Source organism: Lissotriton vulgaris, chromosome 12, assembly GCF_964263255.1.
Source record: "Lissotriton vulgaris chromosome 12, aLisVul1.2, whole genome shotgun sequence".
Lineage (NCBI taxonomy): Eukaryota > Metazoa > Chordata > Amphibia > Caudata > Salamandridae > Lissotriton > Lissotriton vulgaris.
Window position 1 is genome coordinate 765631211 of NC_141700.1, and position 22578 is coordinate 765653788.

The following is a 22578-nucleotide window of genomic DNA, read 5'->3' on the forward strand; positions in this document are numbered from 1 at the left end:
CATTCCCGTGGATGTTCCTGAAACTGCCCGGCCCTTTTCCTGAGAATCCTAAAAACACCCCCACGCCGCATGTTCCTGAACGACCTAACAATACAGGCTCGCAGCTGTCCGGCCGGGCCAGGACTGGGCCCGGGCCGCAGGAAGGATGTGACGGCCTCGCCCGGCCGCTTCCCGTGGGATGTGATAAATAGCGCCCACGGCCCCGCCGGCCAGGAGACGGCGCTTCGAGGCTGGAACTCGGGGCCGAGGCCGACCCCCGGAACGCTCCCGCAGGCGGGACTGCGGCGGAGGAGGAGACCCTGCCGGTCAGGGTAAGCTGCCTACACACTCACATATAACACTGCACCTGCAGCAAGGGTATGCCGACGTTTACACCCACACGGAGGGGCTTTTAGGCGCTTGAGAACGGTTCATGGTACGGCTTGGTGTCAGAATGAGAGACGTGGGGTGTCTTCATGCTTTCCACCGAGGTGCTGGGGTAGGGTCAGGAGGCTGATTGGGGAGCTTAGATTTCATGCCCATTCCGTGCTTGACCTCTCAGCAGCTTTGACCATCAGCCCATCAGCAGGTGCACCAGCTTTCCTCACAATGTGCCAGTGACGGTGGTTTTCTGGGGGATTGGGGGACAGTTCAACAGAGCAAGGGGGGAGGGGGGGGGGGGTTGTAAGAGGGAATAGCGGTGGGGGCTGCTGAAGGCGATAGACGCACTGCCGCTGTCCAGGTAGCGCTTAAGTGCCTCTTTCTCAGAGTTTGTAACTCAACAGACCTCTGCTCCAGTGTCCGGGTCACCTGGGCCATGTCCCTGTAGCCGTGCCGTATCGTAGTGTCCTTCAGTCATTGTCCACGACTCTACAGTGCGTCTTCACACCGTGACCTCTTAATGACCAATTGTATAGCGCCTTCTACTATTAGGTAATGGCACTGAAGCGCTTTTTCGTCCGGCTAACATTTCATACGCTTTTGAGAGTTCCTTTATTTTACTGCATATGACAGTCGGCCGTGTATGCTTTGTAAAATGTCTAGGTAAGTCATTTTTTTGTCATTAGTGTGAACGTGGAATGAGTTTACCCCTGCTCCACGTGACGTGCACTGGGGTGGCGAGGGCTTTGCTGTTTGTGGCTATGCCGGGCTGTTGGGTGTTTGTAGCCCGGGGGTGTGCCCCCCCACACACACACAGCACGTTTGGACCGGTTTGTGGCAGTGATGCAGCGTTGCGTGAGTGGGAGTGGCCGGGGGGCTGCTTGCGCCACATTAGGCATCCCCTGGGCTGGTGCCCCCTGCCTGCCATCTGCCTGCGTGGCGACTATATGGTGCCATCGAGGGCTCTCGCGTCCCAAGCCAGGTCGAGCACGTGTTCATGTTTCGTTCTGTCTTGATGTGTGCAGTGGGCTCTTGTAACGCGCTGTGCATGTTTTCAAGGCATGGCTGTTATCAGTGCTGTCCTACTTTCCAAATGCATTGCCTGTCTGTGCTGTGTTGGACGTGCGTGCAGGTTTGTGCCTGATGCGTGCCCCTGAGTTTATGAATGTGGTGTGTGTAGTAGGCAATGCGTACATGCTACTGTGCTGGGCATGTGTGTGATTAGCATGACCATGTACGCAGTGCTCGCCACAAACTACACTTTCTGTTGTCGATTTTGTAATAAGTGTATTTATCACACACTCAATGGCATTCATTTTAAAACTCTGAGAAGGATGAAAGGCTGCGCTGGCCCCGTGGCATCGGAACCTTTGAGGCGGATGTCACACACACATTGCCCCGCAGCAGATACTCAACCCACTGCGCTGCAAGCACTGTGCAGAAGAGAGAGGCTCTTCTCGAGCCAACTTTTACGTAGTATCACAAAATTAATCGTCGAAAATATAAACACATCTTTTTATAAGTATGCTGAGCCTCACTGATAGGCGCGTTCCAAACTGCCCCAATGTTTACAGCTAAAAGAGCGCGCTCCCTCGCAGAGGGGGCTGCGACCGTGCGCGCTCCCTCGCAGAGGGGGCTGCAACTGTGCGCGCTCCCTCGCAGAGGGGGCTGCACCGTTCAGGATCAGAGAGTGTGGTGAAGGGCGGAATCCAAGATTAATGTCTCGAGTTCTCGACTCAGAGGCTTAAACAGTAGAGCGCGCCTCCCCCTCAGCATTTTATCCAGTTCAAATCACCACATTTCATCAAAGCGCTAGTAGTGAAATGGGTGATTCAGACATAATGTGGTGTTGACTCAAAATGACTCACCTCCGACGAGTGTTCACGGCAGCGGAGGCCACTTTGAAACAACTTTTCAAAAGAAGTGGTAATCAGTAAAACAAGAAACAAAATGGCATGCCAAGGTTATCCGTGGTTGGAAAAACATATTCAAAGGATGTTATTGTTGGTAGCGTTCTTTACTTTCATTACTAACAGTATATGATATACATATATATATATATATATATATATATATATATATATATATATATATATATATATATATCACATAGCGCCAATGCACTCTTCCATGGGTAGGAAAGCGCTTTAGAAATATAATAACAACACATTCAATCTAAATAATACGATGCTGCCATGTAATCAATACGAAATTTATATTTGTAAAGCTCGCGTTCAGAACTAAATAATGCTCATTTTATCAACTCGGAAGGAGGAAAGGCTGAGTGGACCCACCCGCTCATCAAACCCATGAGCAGGCCCCTGCAGTGGCGCATCGGACCTTAAAATGGGTTGTACACGAATAAACATTTAAACATTTGTGTTTCTGATAAGAGGCAAGTGTGACTGCAAACCACGTGTACATATGAAACTGAACTGTGTAGGCGCTCACTTTTAAAGGGGCCGCCAAGGAGAAGCTGTTATGAATGAAAGAGTCGAATGCATGTTTAGCCTTAATTACAACTACTACTAAAGCAGCCATTTCTTCATTATGCAAATCAATGTAAATATAAAATACGGTGAGGAATATAAATCATGAAATTGTTTGGATTTTTTTTCGGGGCTTGCAAAATAAATTTGCATAATTTCTAGAATTGCAGATTTGGACACTACAGTTCTTGTTAATAAATTGGCATCACACAGTGCCAAGGTGTTTACATGCTGCAGATTCCATTACTGCAATCAAAGCAGGAAAACACAGCAAACATGCTCAACTTCTTCCATTTCATAAATCCAATTCGGTCCTGTCACTACAATGACCATAATGCCCTGTTTTTAAGTCCATCCTTAGCACCCACCTGCTTCTTCACAATATTACCTCTTCCTAGAGTCTTACATACCCAAATATTGGTGCTCAAAACACTCACCCACTCTCTTGCCTCTAGAAATAATTTCATGTCGAGCGGTGTGGTGTTCATTTGTTGCAAAACCTTCAGGGCATATCATCAGGCTGTCATTCATTCCCCAGTATGATGTTTAATGGTGTTCAAGGCTTTCCTTCGGTTCAAATCTGTCTCTGCCACTAACCAACCATAAGTTTCTCAATTGGGATCATGCTGAGAAAACAAATACCCCCACAAACCCCTGACCTGTGAAATACTTACATTTTCGTTGTAAAGTCGTTCATGGTAAAGGCATATTCGTGGTAAAGAAAGTAGTTGTAAATACTTTCAATGTTAAGATGCTTTCGATGTTCAGGCTTCGTTGCTCCGGTGTCGTTGCAAATGCGGTTTCCTTCCCAGCCTACACCTAATATACTTACTGATAGGGGTTCTTCAGCCAGTCTTCTTCATCCATTAAAGTGTTATCATGCCATTCACATTTTTCTTCCGACCACTATAGCCGTACAGCAGAGGGAAATAGGTCAGCCACTTCAGCAATGGACTAACTTCACTGCGAGAAGGCATTCTGTTCTTTCACGTGCAACACAACATAGTTCACGTAAATTCTTGAGACAACTATGGCAATGTGCTCTTTTGTGGGACAAAAAAAAATATTTTTGTTTTTAGGCAATTGTTTTTAGATTGACATGAGTTGAGTTGCTACCCCAGCAATAACGTTTTGCAAAATCCAGTGAAAAACAAAACAAGCATTGACAAAGCCAACAGTGTACTGGATTTGCCAAGGCTTGTTTTTATTACCTGTGCCCCAATCAAGTCCTTGGCCATCCACCAACAATCGTTGACCAGATTCAAACGCTTGTACCTGCTCCAGGCAGTGCCAATGTCCATTTTCACCCTGGACTCCCTGTTTGACGTAGAAATGTTTTCTAAGATGCTTTCTGACCAATTCTATTCCTGGCTCAATCAGCACCCTAGTATGTGACCTTCCTCAGACGACTTGTGTCTCTGTGCAAAGAATTCCACCAGGTTCTCTCTGATGCATGATGCTAGTGTCCATGTGCGAACTGTTTTATACTAGACTTCTGACCCTAACATGTGTCCTCTCTCTCTCCACCATCCACAGGTACGTTTGAATTGGAGCACCTTGCATCACCCCAACTCACCCTGGTACACCCTGGGCCTGTCTGGAGCAGTCTCAGCTGGACTGGACTGTCCACCAAGGAGGTGAGTGTTCAATTGTGGCATGGCTGTGAGTAGAGGGACAGGTCTGTGCATACTTGGGCCTGCCGGAGTCAGCAACCCAACTCTCCTATCATCAGAGATGTGCATGCAACAAATTCCCGCTGTCACTATAGTTGTCTCTTTTTTTGGAGGGGGTGGGGAGTGGTGGGGGGAGCACAGGGTAGAACGATAAATCCAGTACTTGTAAATCCAGTACTTGTATAGCGCACAAATTACCCCCGAAGGGGAATCTCAGGACTGGGGGCCGTTGGGAAGATTAAGCAAGCTATTGCCGCAGAGTCGCATGGTGCTGGGTAGACCCCTGCCACCGTAGCCAGGGATCGAACCGTGATCCCCAGCATCCAGCATCAGTCACCCTGGCTGCGGCGCCACATCTCTCCCCCAACAGGCCAACATACCTGTCGAAGGACAGGTGAGATAGTAGGCGAAAGGTGGGAGCCAGGTGAGAGGCTTCTATGACATAATAACAGCAAAAATATTGCAATTACAAATATCACAAAAAAATATTGAATAACACAAATATTAACTTTACAAACATACTAAGTAAAGTACATAAGTATTATCTAGAAAAATACAGTGGACCAAAATATCGATAGGCTATTACATAACAAGTTTATTGGATTTAAAGTATGTAACAATATATTAACTTAAAAAAATATTAACTTTAAATACTATTATATTAAAAAATATATACATATGCTATAGAAAATATATAAATACATTTTATAACTTCACAAAAAGAAATATATAACTTTCAAATAAATTAATTCATTTAAAAATAATATCCTTAACATGTAAATAAATACAACTATTACATAAATGTATGTAATAAAATGAAACATACCAATACTAGTAGCCAGATCAAGTTCAATGCCTACATGACTAAAATTGCCAGTTGGATAAAGGCTAAGCCTGGGCGGAGTTCACGGAGGTCCACTACACGGAACTCCACGAAGTGCAAAAAAAAGTCAGCTGCGCTACGCATAGCTCCGCAAGCAGAAGAGTGCATTACATATATGTCGTTCACTGTGATTTTCAGTGCCAGGTGCTTTTCCGCACTGTGCAATCATTATGAACAGCACCATGCACAGCACAAGCGGTTGCTGCTTCCTTTCTGCCGCTTGAGTAGATTTTTACTTGAACGGCAGATTTCTCAACGCGGACGGACGGTTTCTCACTGCGAGCAGTCGCAAGCATACGTGACCACTCGCAATGAGTAATCTGACCACCCAGGTGGGGATGGATGACAGCGAGAACATATTTAGACAGAGCTTAATTTTATTACCAACTTGGGGAAGTCTGCTGTCAATACCTTAATAGAGTTCATTGTAAAGGACATTGGCAGGAATGTGCAAGATATCATTAATCAGTAAACAAACAGATTCTTATGTGGCTCAATCTCCCTACAAGCCCAGGTGCAGAGCAAAGACACGCTATGCATTAACTGGGGGCATTAACAGAGCAAGTCTCTCTACTCACAAGAGTTCTGATGCCAGAGAATGGCTAGAGATAGAAAAGGTATCTGATGATAGCATGAAGGTCCACCTCTGTTCTGGACATAAAATTTGGATTCTCCAACAGCTATTGCTGGAAAGTCTTAAATTAATTAATGATTTGAGACCCTCTTGGATAAGTAGTCACGCTATACAAGACCCTGATTGATTGATTGATTGATTGATTGATTGATTGAGGCGAGTATTATGTCACCTCATGGCTGAATTTATGACTTTGAGATCATTTTGAGATCACTTCTTGTTATTTCTAGAAATTACTTAGGGCCCGATGTAGGTCACCAAATACCGGTCGGTAACAGCCGAATTCGGCCGGTACCGACCGGTATTTGGTGATTGAGATGTAGGGGCCAATATTTTACAGAATCGGTAAATTTACCGAATCAGTAAATTTACTGATTCTATAAAATACCGAATCGGTAATTTTACAGATTCGGTAAATCCCAGATGTACGTAGCACTGTTTACAGTGCTAGAGGCCTTCAGAATTCGGTATTTTATCACCCAATACAATTGGGTGGTAAAATACCAAATTCAGGTGTACATGCACATCTGTGCATGTACACCTGTGCCATGTGACACACAGACATGCCCTTAGGGCATGTATGTGTGCCACATGGCACACAAGCCTGGAATTGGGGTGCTACAGGGTGTCAAAGTGACACCCCGTTCACCCTTGCAGGATTCGGTATTTACCGGTATTTCCCATTGATTCCTATGGGCTTCAAGGCCCATAGGAATCAATAGGAAATACCGATTCGGTATTTACCGAATCGGTAAATACTGAATCTTACAGATTCTGTAATTTTAAAATAAGAATTACCTACATCTACCCCCTTCCTATTTACCTACTCTTAAATATTGAATCGGTATGATTCGGTATTTAAGAGTAGGTAAATAGAAATTACCTACATCGGGCCCCAAATCTTTTAATTTTCTCAGTTCCACAATCTACAGTTCTTCAATGACCGAATGAATCAGAGAACATCAAAGAGCAGATCACGTTTTTCCTGTTGATTGCCATCTGCTTATTCTTCATTTTGCTCCCATTTTGGAACAGTCTGAATCAGTGCTTAATTTGTGCAGGTGGTTTCCGGTGCTCGGCACCAGCAATTCATTGCTGGAACCTGCCCTTATGATAGCTGCCACATGGTGGCGCTCTTTGTGCAATTTAAAGATGAGCAGCAAAACAGCTGTTTGTTAATTCTATATACATTAAAAACAACTAATACCTGCCACCCAAAACATTCCTAAAAATTTGGCAGCTTCGAACTATCTGAATTGTCACACTTTTAGCAGTGTGATGGTGAGTAGTTGCATAAGTGCAGTGGCAATGTGTGGCGCAAACTTTCGTCGCCTCCTGACGAGGGCCTGACACTTATTTTTTTTCAAAGTAAGCACTGCTCTGAACTGACAGTACAGAGCCAGGGTAGAGAAAATAGTGGTCTTGGAGGGGTCTATATATAACCTTATATTGATTCACTTGTCATATCTGCATTTGTAGCCAAGCTCCAGGATGTGCTGGGTAGCATAGTGTTTTTACTGGTATTATGTTTGATTGATATCTGGCTGCTATGTAATTAAAAAAAGAAAGACTGCATAATACTTGCCGCTGTATTTTTTATACTATTAGGACTTTGCAGCAATAGTTCTTGTAATATCCACATTTGCTCACTATAACCTGTTTCCTCTTCGAGATCAGCAGGCACCATGGACTCCTCGGCGGGTGGATACATCAAAGAGTTCACGCGGCACTCCAGCGACGTCTTGCTGAACTTGAACGAGCTGCGCAAGCGCCACATCTTGACTGACGTCTGTCTGCTGGTGGGCGGGCATCAGTTACGGGCCCACAAGGCCGTCCTCATGGCCTGCAGGTGAGGCCTGCAGTAGTGGCGGCTGCTACCGAATGGGGGTGGTGGGGTGGTGATTGAAAAAAATAAAAAAGCACGTACCTGGGTACAGCTGGCCACTGCTTCTCCTCCGTCCTCTTCTTCTTCCTGTCGCAAGTCCCGGCAGCACGGAAGCACACAGGCTCCCAGACTCCCCTAGCCAATCATAATGCTGCTGTTGACAGCAGCTTTGTGATTGGACCGAATGCTCTAGTTCGGTGCTCAGACAGGGAGAGAGCGGCTGTGCATGTTTTCCACTCTGGCTGTACAATACATCTGGGAAGGGAACATGCTGAGTGTGCATTACTGTGTGGGTAGGCCAAGACGGCCACCACTCCTCCCCCTGCTCTGGCCAGCGCAGCCCTGCCCCACATGAAACTAACCGGGCCCCTGCAGTACCGAAAAATAAAATGATCATAACGTTGCGTGATGATCATTTTCTTTTTCTTTTTGAACTACTCAGAGAGCAGTGGGGTGATGCTCCTGCGCCTTAGCAGAAGAGCCACCGCTGGCCTAAAGCCCTGATTCCAGATGTGAACTCCATGCAGAGGCAACTACGTGCATGAAACTATCTAGTTTATGTAAAGCTCCGATACTGGTGTCTAGTCTGTTGGTTGCTATGAAATACGAAGCATAAGTGGTTAGCCCAGGACACATTTTGCCCAAATTGGAAAACTGGGATTAGATTTTAGATTTTATTGCTGACCAATTTGCAGTTTAACCCCAGGGCCGATGTAACAACACCTGCCTCCTGCCATAAAATTGTCCTGGCCTATCCATGCAGAACTGTGGTTCCCGTGCCACGAGAACCCTTGGTTGTAGATTATCACAGCACCCCCTCACCTTTGGTCATTTGGCAGTGGAATGCATAATTAGACCAACTCATGCGTCTTGGTCTTTGGCAAGCAGGCCAAATAGTATTCAGTGTTTAAGGCTCTACTTGTACTCACACAGGATTCACCTAAATTGACACCCAGCACCTAAGAGTAATTTAAATCCAGATGAAAATGTACTAGCATTGATGTCTTGCAGAAAAAGCGTAATACTTTACTGACTCCCTGCTTCGTATTCACTATGGACCCGATTCAAAGAACTAACTTAAGACAAAATCCTAAACTTAATACTTTTGGTATTTACAGAATGCATTTAGTAGTAGTAAAGTGAGGATTTTCTCTTAAGTCTGTCTTAAGTTTGTCTTAAGTCAAACTTAGCCTACCTTACTACTACTAAATGCTTTCTGGGAATACCAAGGGCCAGATGTAGGTAAGTATATTTTACAGATTCATAAATATCGAATTTTACCAATTCGGTATTTATGAATCGGTAAAATAGAAGGGGGGAGATTTAGGTAGAATCGGTAATTGAATTACCGATTCTGTTTGCATCGGTATTTACCGAATCTGTAAATACCGATTCGGTAATGCCCATTGATTCCTATGGGCATTGAAGCCCATAGGAATCAATGGGCATTACCGAATCGGTATTTACCGATTCGGTAAATACCAAATGTTGAAAGGGTGCAGGGGGTGTCACTTTGACACCCTCTAGCACCCCGAATTCAGGCACGTGTGACATGTGGCACACAGACATGCCCTGAGGGCATGTCTGTCTGTCACATGGCATAGGTGTGCATGCACACATGTGCATGCACACCTGGAATCAGTATTTTACCACCCACTTCGATTGGTTGGTAAAATACAGATTCGGTAAGGCCTGTGGGACTCAGAAGAGTCCCACCTACATCTGCAAGTTACCGAATCGGTAAAAATACCGATTTGGTATTTTACCGATTCGGTAAATTTACCGAATCGGTAAAATAGGCCACCTACATGCCAAATACTAAATACCGGTCGGTAACGGCCGACATCGGCCGTTACCGACCGGTATTCCAGCTCCTACATCTGGCCCCAAAAGTAGTAAGTTTAGGACTGTGTTTTAAGTTAGTTCTGTGAATCGGCCCCAATCAGTTTCCCAGGTTCTGCCCCAGTATTTCCCAAAATACCTCTGCGCTGTGCTTGGTACCATGAGACCTTCATGGTCTGGCACTTCCAGTGGACTCCTGGGACTGCATTAGAGCCAGTGTCATGTGGGCACAACAGGCACGTGCCTACAATATTTTTGCACCCAGGGTACTGCATTGTTATAGAAGGTGCCACAGACGTGCGGCCCCTTCTGCAGCATTGATAGCGCCTGCACTATCTGAAGAGGGCGTTCCCTCGTTTAGGAAAAGGGCGTGGCCCCACTCGCTGAAGTACCGACGTATGGTTCTAAGCGCAACAGCGACATCCTGTGGTGGAGAGGCAGACTGCAGGCCTTCTCTGGAACAAGGGAGTTAAGTGGGTTTAGTCCCACTGTATTTGAGATATGCAATGGGAGGATGCCAGAAAAATGTGGAGAGAAAAGGGTGTAAGTGGTTAACAGATGAGAGACTGCAGAAGGAAATGGTATTAACAGGTGAACACTACTCCTGGGAAGGATTCCTAATTCTGCTTCTTTGGCCAATCTCCTTTTAGAGACCCTATTCCTTCACACCTTTTTCATTCTACTTACTGCTCTCTCTGGGACCTTGTTTAGCACCACTTTGTAATCTACTTGCTCCCCTTCCCCCTTTGTCTTCCACAGTGGGTTCTTCTATTCCACCTTTTTGGGGCAGGGCGGCAGCGAGCTGACTGTCCTACCACTGCCCGACAGGATCGAGCTGCGGGGCTTCCAGGTGCTCCTGGACTTCATGTACACGTCCCACCTGGCGCTAAGCGTGGACAGCATCCGCTCCGTGCTGGACGCGGCGGAATACTTGCGCATGGACCATGTGATGGACACCTGCCGGCGCTTCATCCAGGCCAGGTAAGGAAAGCTCCATGTGATTCCACGCAGAAAATGTATAAAAAGCACTACAAACTGACTCCCATCACAAGTTAGCGCCTCACAAAACATTAAAAAAAGTAAGTAAACATGTGTAATGGTGCTTAATACTAAGGGGTGGCAAAGGTTTAGTGCCCCTCTGCGTTGGGAGAAGTTGATAAAAGTCAATTTCTGCAGGTTGCCCCATTTCTCAAATTCCCCTTGCGGGGAGTTTTCACACACGAAAATCTTATGCAGGAGAAGTTTCTAGCAAAAACTTAATTTGAAGGTGGATTTCCCTGATAAAACTAGGGGTTTATACCCCCCCCGAAAGTTACTGCTGGAAGTTCCAGGTTAAAGAAGCGCAGAAACTTTGGGAAACACACTTTTTTCCCAGGGAACAACTAAGGAAGAAAGGAAACTTACACAAAAATAGTTTCATATGAGAAAAGAAAGATTTTGGAAAATTAGTTTCAAAATCTCTCAAATATGCATCATATTTTACTCAAGATGTGAAATACATAAACTCGGGGCTAGGAAACAGATCTGTTTTTTTCAATTATTTTTTTAAGGTAAAACCCATTAACTTTAGACTGCTCCTTATGACAGCCGTAAGCTGCGGATTTTTGGGACGGAAAGTTTAGAAAGCACAAGAAACACGCATTACTTAACAACATACGTAGAGGTGACTTACAAGAGTCGTAAGCAGCGGTGGCTCCTTAACGGGGGCCTCATGGCACAGCCCTGCCTCCTGTGTGCCCCCACTTACTGTCCCTTGCCTATGCAGACGCCTGCTAATTATTTATCAGTATACATCAAAACACAACCTTCTTGTTTGCATGAACAATAAAATGACATAAGGAGAAAGGAGAGGATACTGAAGCAATACCCACCTACTACAGAGTGTTGTTTCAAAATATGAACCTCTGCATGTGGTTGTCTGGGTTCAGCATGTCTGAAAGGTGTAATTCTACTACAATCCCCTCACAATGGCACAATCAATGCCAATGAGTAGTGTGGTACACAAATGATGATGCGTAGTCCAGGTGTAGTTGTAGACAACTCTTAATTGACAAGATAGGTAGGTGGCAAGATAGCAGGAGATAAGTAAGTAGAAAGAAACCCCACCAGGAGCGAGCTACCAGCTCCTCAGCCTGAGATCACTAACTGACAATCTAGCTCCAGAAAGGCACTCAAACATTCTATGATGTCACAAGACATTCTGATGAAGTGGTAGAGAGGGAAGAGACACAGAAGTCATTTACCACAAGTAGCAACACAGAGCAGCAGGGGCGGGATCCCCAGCACAGTCCTAGCTGATGGGACTGTGCTTCCAATCCTATCAAGAAGCTGGGAGAGCAGTTGAGGGGGGTCTTGCCCTTTTAACCTTGGCTCTCCTGCTCTGTCTGGCTCGTCGGTGGGAAGGTCCAGCACTGACTTCCTTCTCTGCTGCTGCCAGGTAGCATCTGAGTTACCAGCAAAAGAAGCAAAGTGAGTCCATAAAAAGTGATGTTCCCCGTGCATGTGTGCGTGAGCGAGTGTGCTTGTGATTGATTGAGCCTGAATGAGAAAGAGTGAGCACGTGTTATTGTGGAGATAATAAAAGACAGCAGGGATCCATGCGAATGAGAGTGTGTGAGTATGAATAAGTGAAAGGGAGAGTGGAGGGAGTGAGCAGCTATCAGCGGTGCAGCAGGTGCAGTTGCACCAGGACTCAGAGCAGGCCTGAGTGGCCTACTGAATCCTAGCTATCAAAGCAGAGCACCTGCATCCAAGATTTCAAAGCAGAGCAGAACAGTAGTTGTGAGCGCCTCAAGACCCTTAGGGGTGAGTTTCCGCGCTTTACAAATCCTGATTGATTCATTGATTGAGTGAGTGAGAGTGACAGTCAGTGCATGTGAAAGGGAGAGTATGTCTAAGTGTATTTGTGAGTGGGAGAACCAGTGAGTGTGAGTATGCTTCTGTGGGAGTGACAGTGAACAGGAGAGACTATAAGTGAGAATGAGTACGTAAATTAGTGTGAGTGAATTGCAGTGCTTGTTAGCGTGTTTTATGCTTTTGCGTCTGCCACTGGCCATGACATACTTTAGATAATTCTTGGCTTAAGGGGGCACCCAAGGTAACGTGGTGCCAAATTCACACTAGAGGTAATTCTTGGCATAAGTAAGGGCACCTATGGCAAAATATAGGCCCTGTGTAAAATAAAACATCACACTTCTGTAGGCCAAACGTCTAACATGTTTTAATGTAAAAAGAGTGAGCAGGCAAGCAAAAAACACAAGTGCCATTCGTCAATTCAGTGGGCCAGAGCAGCCGCTGAAAATACAGTTGGAGCATATCATGCTAGGTTTTTTTTCACTTTAGACCGTTTCTATGCACTTTACTCTCTGTACAAGTCAATTGGAACATGAACATGTGATAGAAACTTGTTACTTGAACCAGGAGCGGCCTCTCGTACTATGAAGTGATGGGGTTGTGGGAGGGGGGAACACAAAAAAAGACAATACAAAATTAATAAAATGTCACTTACCTGCTCCGATGGCTGCCGCCTTTCACCTGATCCTTACTTCCTCATCAGGAACCTGGTGCACACTGCGCAGGCTCCCACCTCCCAATCCCAACTCTGATCACATGCTGGGAATGCTATTTCCAGCATTTGCAAAAAGAACAATTGATGGACAGAATGCGGAACAATGTCATACATTCACCCCAGTACAGAGATCTGGACCTAATTCCATCGTTTTTTTGCTCACCATGCCATTCCAGTTTAGACCCAGCGATATGGAAATCAGTCTGGACCCTGCGACCAATAAGAACAGTTCAGCCCGAACTGCCAGGCCAGGTCATCCCTGGACTGAAAATAAGCATCCTAGGACCGTTTTCGGGGTTTCACCCCCAGGACCGGACTGGGAACCAAAAGCAGCCCTGGCAAAGTGCTCGGCCGGCCCCAGCCCCCCCTATGGGGGTTGGGGGTGCCGCCGAGCTCTTTGCCAGGGCCGGTTTTCGGCCGGTTTTGTTACAGGGCCGATTTTGCAGCAATGCTGCAAAAACGGCCCTGTAACAGAATTGGCACCCAGGGGCTCAAAACCGGCCCCCACCCGTGCGGCGCACCGGGGGATTGCCCGGTGCCCGCTACGGCCAGTCCGGGCCTGTTCACCCTTCTTCAGCCAGGATAGTTTGACTGCAGTGGCATAGGGAGCATAGGAGAGCACAGGATCCATGTCTGGGCATACCCGTTCCACTCGGGGTGACAAATGCAAAAAGAACAATTGATGGACAGAATGCAGAACAATGGTATACATTCACCCCGTACAGAGATCTGGGTGTAAATCCATAGTTTTTTTTGCTCACCATGCCATTCCAGTTTGGACCCAGTCACATGCAAATCAGTCTGGACCCTGCGACCAATGGGAACAGCCAGCCCGAACTGCCAGGCCAGGTCCTCCCTGGACTGGAAACAAGCATCCTAGGACCGGTTTCGGGGTTTCACCTCTCATCAGCCAGGATAGCTTGACTTCAGTGGCATGGAGAGCGCGGCTTGGCAGTTAGGGCCGGACTGTTCCCATGAGGCACAGGGTCAAGACTGTGTCTGAACTGGGGTGGCGAAGTGAGCTAAAGAACGATGATGGATTCAACCCAGATCTGTGAACGGGGGTGATTGTCTGAAAAGTTTCGGCATAGAAGTTCGGGCTGGACTGTTCCCATGAGGCACAGAGTCAAGACTGATTTGCATATGGCCAGGTCTAAACTGGGGTGGCATGGTGAGCAAAATAATGATGGATCTAACCCAGATCTCTTGACTGGAAGTGAATGTTTTTATTTGTTCTGCATTCCGTCCATCAATTGTGTGTCTTTTGATTCCCAGCATGTCAGCAGCGGTGGGATTGGTCTGAGCACCTCGGTTCGGCGCTCAGACACATAGTGGGAGCCTGTGTTAGTTTCTCCACCCAGCTATACAACACAGCTAGGTGGAGAAAGACTAAGTGTGCATGATGGTTTGGCCAGCTCCCTGGGGATGGCCAAATCATCATGTCTATTAAGCAGTGCCCACCACTCCCCCTCCTCCCTGGTGCTGCAGCGTCACTGTGGCTGTTCCCGCCCCTTCCTCAGGTAAGCTGGCATAATAAAATGGTAATAAAAATGTTTGATTATCCTTTTATTTCTGTCCATGCCTCTGAGACTTTCTGCGGGGGGGGGCGGCGCTCCTCTGCCATAATGGAGGAGCCGCCACTGACTTGAACCCATCTAACTAATGAGTTCTAAGCAGGATCTTCTCACTGGAAGTATGAAATGAGTTCTTGATTTGCATATAAAGATGCATAAGCATACTGCTCAATTCACTACTTTGGCCACATTTCTGATAGTCAATCTTCAAAGCAAGACTACACCTTATTACAAGATGCAGAAAATGTGGAAATGTACAACACTTAATTAAAGTAACTTCTGGGCCGGAGAGAACTATGAAACTTAGCATGCATGGCTAGGCCACTGAACACTTCAGGTTAATACAAGAATGACATTTAAACTCATCTCAACTGTAGTGTGTCAGTGCACTTTAAGGCGCATGGTATAAAGGCAGTAGGTAGATGCATTCTGCTTTCTCACCCTGACATACTGGAAGCATTTCTTTGCACAGGGGCACTCATGGAAAGATGTTCACATTAGCATGCTAGAGGAAATAGTTGGCATGGGGGCAGCCATGGGAAAATGCTGACACACCCACATTCAAGGTAAACCTTGGCATACGGGAGGGCCCTCGTGGCAAAATGCATAATCAGGTACTGGATGTAATTCCTGGCACATGGGGCCTCATAGGGTAAAATGCTGGGTGCAGGCTTATTGGAGGGAATTCTTGGCCTCAGAAGGGGCAACCTTGCCATATTAGAGCTGGGAGTTGAGGAAGCAAACTATTATAGAATGCTGGCTCTGCCATACCCAGGGTATGTCGGCAGTGCCAATGGCAGAATTATGGTACTGGCATATCGTATGTAATTCTTGGCATCAAGGGATTGCCATGACAACATGCTGACATTGGCACACTGGAGGTAATTCTTAACATATTGGAAACACCCAATGCAACTTTTGGAGATAATGGGATAAAATTGTGGCAAATAGCCCCACCACTTTCAAGAGTCACTGGCTGCAAGTTATGTTAATTTTAGTGAATTGGGAGCGCTGCCATGTGGGGTTGCCTTTGCTTTTCACTGCATGGCTCGTAAGGTATTGCTTTTGATTTCGGACAGCTTTCATTAAAAGATGACATGTAAAAAACATTGACCCACAGTCAGGGGTCGGGTTTCCTTTTTCAGAGAGCGGTATTCATACAATTCCATGCATAATATTTTGGGAGCAATTCCACTTTTTTGGACATCTCCATACTTCTGATTTAAAATCTTGGCATAATATTATATCAATGAATAAGGTTAATTGAAGCCACCTACTGCTTTATGTAGGTGCTACATCAGATATTTTTGAAGAGGCATATATCTACTCATTAAAATTAACATTCAGAATGTTGCCAGAACAGTAAGCAGCAGGTTGCAGGGAAATAAAATGCTTACAAAGGATTAAATCAAAAAGGAATGTAGAATGGCAGACGAGCCAAAGGGACAATGCGCAAACATTTCTAAGAACACCACTGGAATGAGATTTGTTTTCAGACATTCGAGTCTTTGCCAGTGCACCTTCCGAGATGTAAATCGAATTTCAAAAGTTATCATATATACGTGACCTAAACCTAATATACTATTCTGATCAAGGAAGATATATTATTCTGTTTAAAGGGGTAGTCCATTTTCATTTCAAAACAGCAGATAAGATTCAAACTCCCCTCTTCCGGCCTTGTCTCACCGAGGGTTATTTTGTATTTTATTTTTTTGAACGTGTGACTGTCGTGAGTGTGATTGGTAGAGGGATGTTTCAGAGCACTTTGGAATATTACCTCCCTGGTCCGATGGTTGTATTTTTCTTGGGTTTCTATATGCGCACTGACTAGCTGGTTTGATAGATCTTTGTCTGTGTTATTGGGTTGTGAGTGACAAAGAATCAGTTGTTCTTGAGCAGTCTTTAGAGACAGTTTTTTTTGGGTTCCTGTGACAAGAATGCCTGTGTGCGGTATTTTGTTTTTTTCCTGTCCTTTAATGCTGAGAGAATTGTTTTACAGCTGTACATTATGGTTCTCTCCCCCAGCCCCAAAGAAGTCCAGTTTCCAGGGCCCTCTCTCTGGCTTGTTTCCGACTCTAGTAGAGAACAAAGGGTGTGAAGCGGGCCAGGGGCGTAACACAGGCCCCCGCAGCCCCCGCATTGCGGGGGGACCCCAAGCTCTAAGGGGCCCCCTCAGAAGAGCACTCTGGCTGCAGAGCTCCTAATAGAGCCCAGAGGGGGCCCCTCCACGTACCTTGCAGGGAGGCCCCCTCGAGTTTCGTTACGCCAGTGAAGCGGGCGTCCACAGCATAGCTAGCTTTGGAAGCTTGTGAACGCCCACACACATTGCAGAACATGTGTGTTTGCAGAGGTGATATTATTGTCCCTGTGCTGAGACCTCCACACAGCAGGAATAGAATCCAGCTGGGAATTACCCGAATACACATTTAAACCTGCCCCTGGCACAGCTTTCCACACCTATCCTTGAGAAGCTTGCAAATTACAGAAAGTCCTAAATCTACACTCACGCGTAAGTGGACACCTGAGAGTGCAGATTTACACATTTCTTCATAAATCTGACCGAGTGTTTGTTTTTTTCGACTACAGTCTATGGCTCTAGGCCATCGATTCAAAGACATGGACACGTATTGATGGAGATCCATTGTTGGGTGTCAGGCTTCCTTGAAGACCAGTCTAGGGAGTCTGCTTGGCCTCGTCTAGTAGGGCTTTCCTATTTGATTACCTGCTACCTCGTCTTCCCCGAGCACCCACATGTTCCTTTATGACTCGGGCTCCTCGTATGTTTCCTTTTGTATTGTACTTTTTGTATCTTCACAAACGTTAGTTTTTCTCTTTGTACAGCGCACTGATACCCGTCTGGGTCTTGTTCACGCTTTATAAAACTTTACCAATAAATAAACTAGGAGCTGCCTTTAGTTTCTGATAAGTGAGGAAAGGAAATCAGAATCAAGTACTTCAACACACTGTTATTTAATCACAATGTGCTTGTTCACATTACATATAACAGACTAATAGCACAATTATCATAGTGCCCCAGGGAGAGGAAGGGTAGGATGAGGTGTTTGTGTAAGAAGAGAGGGATGTGCAAAATAGGTCATATTGCAAGCGATAGTTTCAGTACATAAAAATTATTGAGAGACCGATACACCTGGCTTCAGAACACTGAGCCAGTAGACTGATAGAGCAGCTAATGCTCAGCAATTTAATAAAATACCATGCTACCGACGCTGATATTTAATAGTTATACTGATGGTTGCGTCAGCTGGTGTGTACTAGTAGCCGTCATAAATGACATTTTTGCATTCTGCCCTTTGAGCCCAGAAGACATTTTAAAGGCTTGTGCCTTAAAAGAACAAAACGCATTGGCTGCTTTTATGATCACATGTGGATGTTATAATAAAGGATGAAAACAAAGAAAATATAAATGGACTGAAATGTACTCTTTTCGGTGCACCTCCTTTTGTTGAATATCTTACACATCCATTCATTGGCAACATGTTTTAGCCAAACTAATATGCTGAGTAGGTCTGTGGCTATTGTCAGACCGTCAATCCCTACATATTGATGAGCTATTTACAAAGGTAAGGGGGCGAAACTGCATTCGCCTTATTCACTCATGTCAAGCATGCAAAATAATCACTTGTTTCTGGAGCAAATTGTTAATCACTAGACTTTGAAACTAATTGCCCCCTGGGATATGGAGAGTAAGATGGCTCCCTGTAGTTGCGCATTCATCAAGCGCTGCTTGCTGCTTCTTCACCTCATTCCCCACCGATGACCGGCCTTTCATTCGACAAGCAACCCTTGAGTTACTTTTCAGCATCAGACTTTGTCCTAGAGCAAGTTAAAAAGCATAATAGGGTCTCTGCAATTTTCCCCATTATATGGTCAGATCACTTTGTCATAACGGCTACTTTAACCAGCCATCCCTCAGGAATAACTATGGAGAATGATAATAACCGTCAGACCTTCCTGGACTGGAAAAATATTGACAGCAATAGCTTACAATCAGCTCTGATTAAAACTAGCCCGATTTTATCACCTGATTCTAATCTTGCTACTGCCCAATATAATTAATGGGTTGCATCTGCTGCTACTCGTCTGGTCCAGACTAAACAAAGTTCTCGAAACAGATTAACTCCATCTGCCCCTTGGTTCTCAGATACACTAAGGACACAGAAGCAGCTGTGTCGGAAGAATGAAAGGAATTGGCGCAGGCACTATTCTGAAGAGGCCAAAATAATTTACAAGCACTCGGTTACCATATACAAAAATATGATCCTAGATGCTAAGAAGAAGTACTTCTCGGAAAAAATTGAACTTTCTAAAAATTCAAGTAAAGCATTGTTTGAGACTACTAAACAATTGGCTGGTTGTTTACCTAACCTTCAACCTCCCTCCTCCCAATTGTTCTGTGATGCTTTGGCCAACTACTTTTACGACAAAGTTAATGATATCTATGCGGTCTTTGCTAGCTCCGAAGAAGCGCATGTACATATTCCTTCTGAAAAGGCGAATCCCTCCACAACTGGTCCTTCTTTATCTCAGTTTAGGGAGGTCTCTATTACTCAGGTCAGGGATTTTTTGGCACCTATTAAATCAGGCTCTGCCATGGACCCATGCCCTTTTAAAGTACTGCTACCAGTTTTGGAAGTTTTGCTTCCAGCAATTACTAATATATGTAACACTGTGATTACCACTGGAGTCTACCCCGTTGACCTAAAAAAGACTTTACTGAAGCCACTCCTAAAAAAACCCAATCTAGACAGGACTGAGCTCAAGAACTATCGACCGATTGCCAATTTGCCCATCTTGGCCAAAGTTGTCGAAAAGGCCTTGAATGCCCAATTGTCAGCCTTTATAGAACACCATAATTTATTGGATGATTCTCAGTTTGGTTTTCGCCAACATCATGGGACGGAGACGGCCCTGATCAAGGCCACAGAGGATATCCGAATCATTCGTGATGCGGGTGGCACTGCGGTCTTGATATTGCTGGACCTTTCAGCAGCATTCGACACGGTCGATCATGCGATTTTGATCGACCGTGTCGAAGATCTAGGGATTAAGCATAAGGCCAAGGCCCTACTGGCATCCTTCCTTGCCGGAAGGACTCAGGTGGTCACCATAGGGCCTTTTCAATCTACCACCCTGTCCCTGCCATGCGGAGTCCCCCAAGGCTCATCCCTGAGTCCGACACTTTTTAATATATACGTGTCGGACCTTGCCAACACCATCAGAGCTCATGGGATGAGCCTTACTTCCTATGCTGACGATACCCAGTTGGTCTTGGCCATCAGAAATGACGGACAAAAAGTGGCTGACAACTTCAATCTGGGCATGCAGGCTATAGGAAGTTGGATGGCCGCCAACTGCCTCAAATTGAACTCGGATAAGTCCGAGGTGGTCATCTTTGGACACTTATCCCCAGATTGGTCTTCTCGCTGGTGGCCACAGTCCATGGGCTCACCGCCTACTCCAGTCAACAAGGTAAGGAACCTGGGCGTCATGGTTGATGACAGGCTTACGTTTCTTCCCCATGCTAATCAGATTGCCTCCTCCGCTTTTTATAAGCTACGAATCATCAAAAAAATCCTCCCTTTTCTCCCTTCCTCAGCAGGCAAGACCTTGATCACGTCCTTGGTATTGTCCACCTTGGACTACTGTAATGCCCTATTTTTGAATGCCCAAGAGAGAGTCCTTAATAAGATGCAGACTGTTCAAAATGCTGCTGCCCGACTGCTGGGTAACATCCCCAAATTCCAATCAGTCTCGAGCACCATCAGAGAGTTGCATTGGCTTACCATTAGAAACAGAGCTAAGTTTAAGGCTCTGTGCATTGTCTATAAGGCACTGCACAACCAGGGACCGGCCTTTCTGACTCAACAACTCATCCCCTATCGGCCCACTAGGTCCCTGCGGTCCTCTGATCTCTTCCAGTTGGAAGTACCCCGTACCAGACTGGTCTCATGGGGTGACAGAAGATTTCTTGTTTCCGCACCCAAGCTCTGGAACTCTTTGCCGCTAATCATAAAGAACAGTCCTTCTTTGTGGTCCTTTCGGAAACAACTCAAAACTTGGTTATTTGACCAATAAGTAGATCCTCCTTTAGGGCTGAATTTAGCAGATATCAGCGCCGAGATGCCCAAGGGCCTTTGTAGCGCTTTACAAATGTTTAAATAAATAAATAAATAAATAAATAAATAAATGTGAAATAGGAAAACAGTGAGAAATGTGAAAGCAGTGATAAAAAAACCAGTTAGAGAGATATAAACAAGCAAGAAGCATATACTGGTGAAAGAAAGATGCATGAGGTGGAATCTAGCCTAAGCAGCTTTGGTATTTTGCAACTCTGGCATTCAGCAGCACCAGAGGGAGGCTTCCAAGAAAAATGTTGCATCCTATTTCTTTTTTACAAGTTTAGCACTGCTTGTACCTCATTCTTCAGTCTATTTGGACCTCATCAAAAGGGGGTAAATGCCTTGCAGCTGCATACATACCCAGATAAAAAGCACAGATGGGGAGAAAGAGAAGGGGGCTAGACTGGTGTCTTTGGCATTCACATCTTACACAATTGTTATTCAGTTGTCAAACTATTATCCATGGATTCTGAGGTCTCCCTCAGAATTCAAGTTCTATTGCCTCACTAACACCAATGTTGTTCCATCTCTATTGCAGGTACAACCACACCAGCTATCAACATACCCCTGACAAGACCACCTTCTTAGTCAGCCCTGCCCCTCCGCGGGAATGTGAGTGTGCATACCTGCATCCACAGAAGGTCCAGGAGATCCTGCCCGCGCCCCTGGAAGGGGTCACCCCTTCTACGCTCACCGAGTCCCCAGCTGCTGGCAGCTGCCGGAGAGGATCAGTGGTACGGTGTCCAGAGTCCTGGACGCAGAGCCAGAAGGGCTGGGCTGCAATGAAACATCCCCAGGGCTCTTTCCATAGGGTTCCAGGTCTTCTCAGCAGTGCCGAGGAGACCCCCGCGCACCTCCAGGAGGGGTCTGGGCCAGGCGACCACACTCAGCTCAAAGCTAATGAAGATCAGCCTCCAGGAAAAAACAGTCAAAGCCTGTTGGTGATGGAGGGCCCGTCGAGGGCTGATGAGAGCTCTAAGGATAAGATTGGGGATCCCGCCAGCGCAAAACCAGCAGTCCTTACACCCAACAGCCCTATGCGCTCTGATGGCCATCCCAACTCGCCAACAGAATCAAGCACATCCAGGTGCCATTCAGGCTCCCACAACCTGGATCCCAAGGCCTGCAACTGGAAGAAATACAAGTTCATTGTTCTGAACTCCCTGAAGCAGGAGGAAGAGGAAGCAGAACACAGTCTTGGGACAGAGAAGCCGCCCACCACCCTCCCTTTCCCACTGGAAGATCAAGAGGCGGTGAAATTAAAGTTGCAAGACTCCCGCAAGGAAGAGGAAGTGAATGGCCAGCATGGATCCCAGTGTGGGTGAGTTCACACCTTTCTCTGGTGCAGAGGTGCATGGTTACCTGTATGTCTGGAGTAGTGGGTTTGTCAAGGATCACATGGGAGGGGCTGCTGGCCAGCTTGATGGCATCAGGTTTAGATCTTGTGGCAGACAGGTGCTATTTAGAGAATGCTGCTGACCACTTTGTTGGATTTGGTCTTATATTTCCCTGGAGACACATCCTGTGAGT

General features: G+C 45.9%; 1 protein-coding gene across 2 annotated transcripts in view; it reads left to right on the forward strand.

Moving 5' to 3' along the window:
* The first annotated feature begins 211 nt into the window (after positions 1-211).
* BCL6B (BCL6B transcription repressor) overlaps positions 212-22578 on the forward strand; it is a 47026-nt gene continuing 24659 nt past the window's right edge. The window contains exons 1-5 of one of the 2 annotated variants that reach the window (XM_086946082.1): positions 212-311; positions 4386-4486; positions 7717-7888; positions 10526-10747; positions 21587-22369. In XM_086946082.1, the coding sequence (XP_086802208.1) occupies positions 7725-7888; positions 10526-10747; positions 21587-22369 (1169 nt within the window). In that variant the 5' untranslated portion in view covers positions 212-311; positions 4386-4486; positions 7717-7724. The remainder of the gene's footprint in view (positions 312-4385; positions 4487-7716; positions 7889-10525; positions 10748-21586; positions 22370-22578) is intronic. The other variant, XM_086946083.1, reaches the window with a different exon arrangement.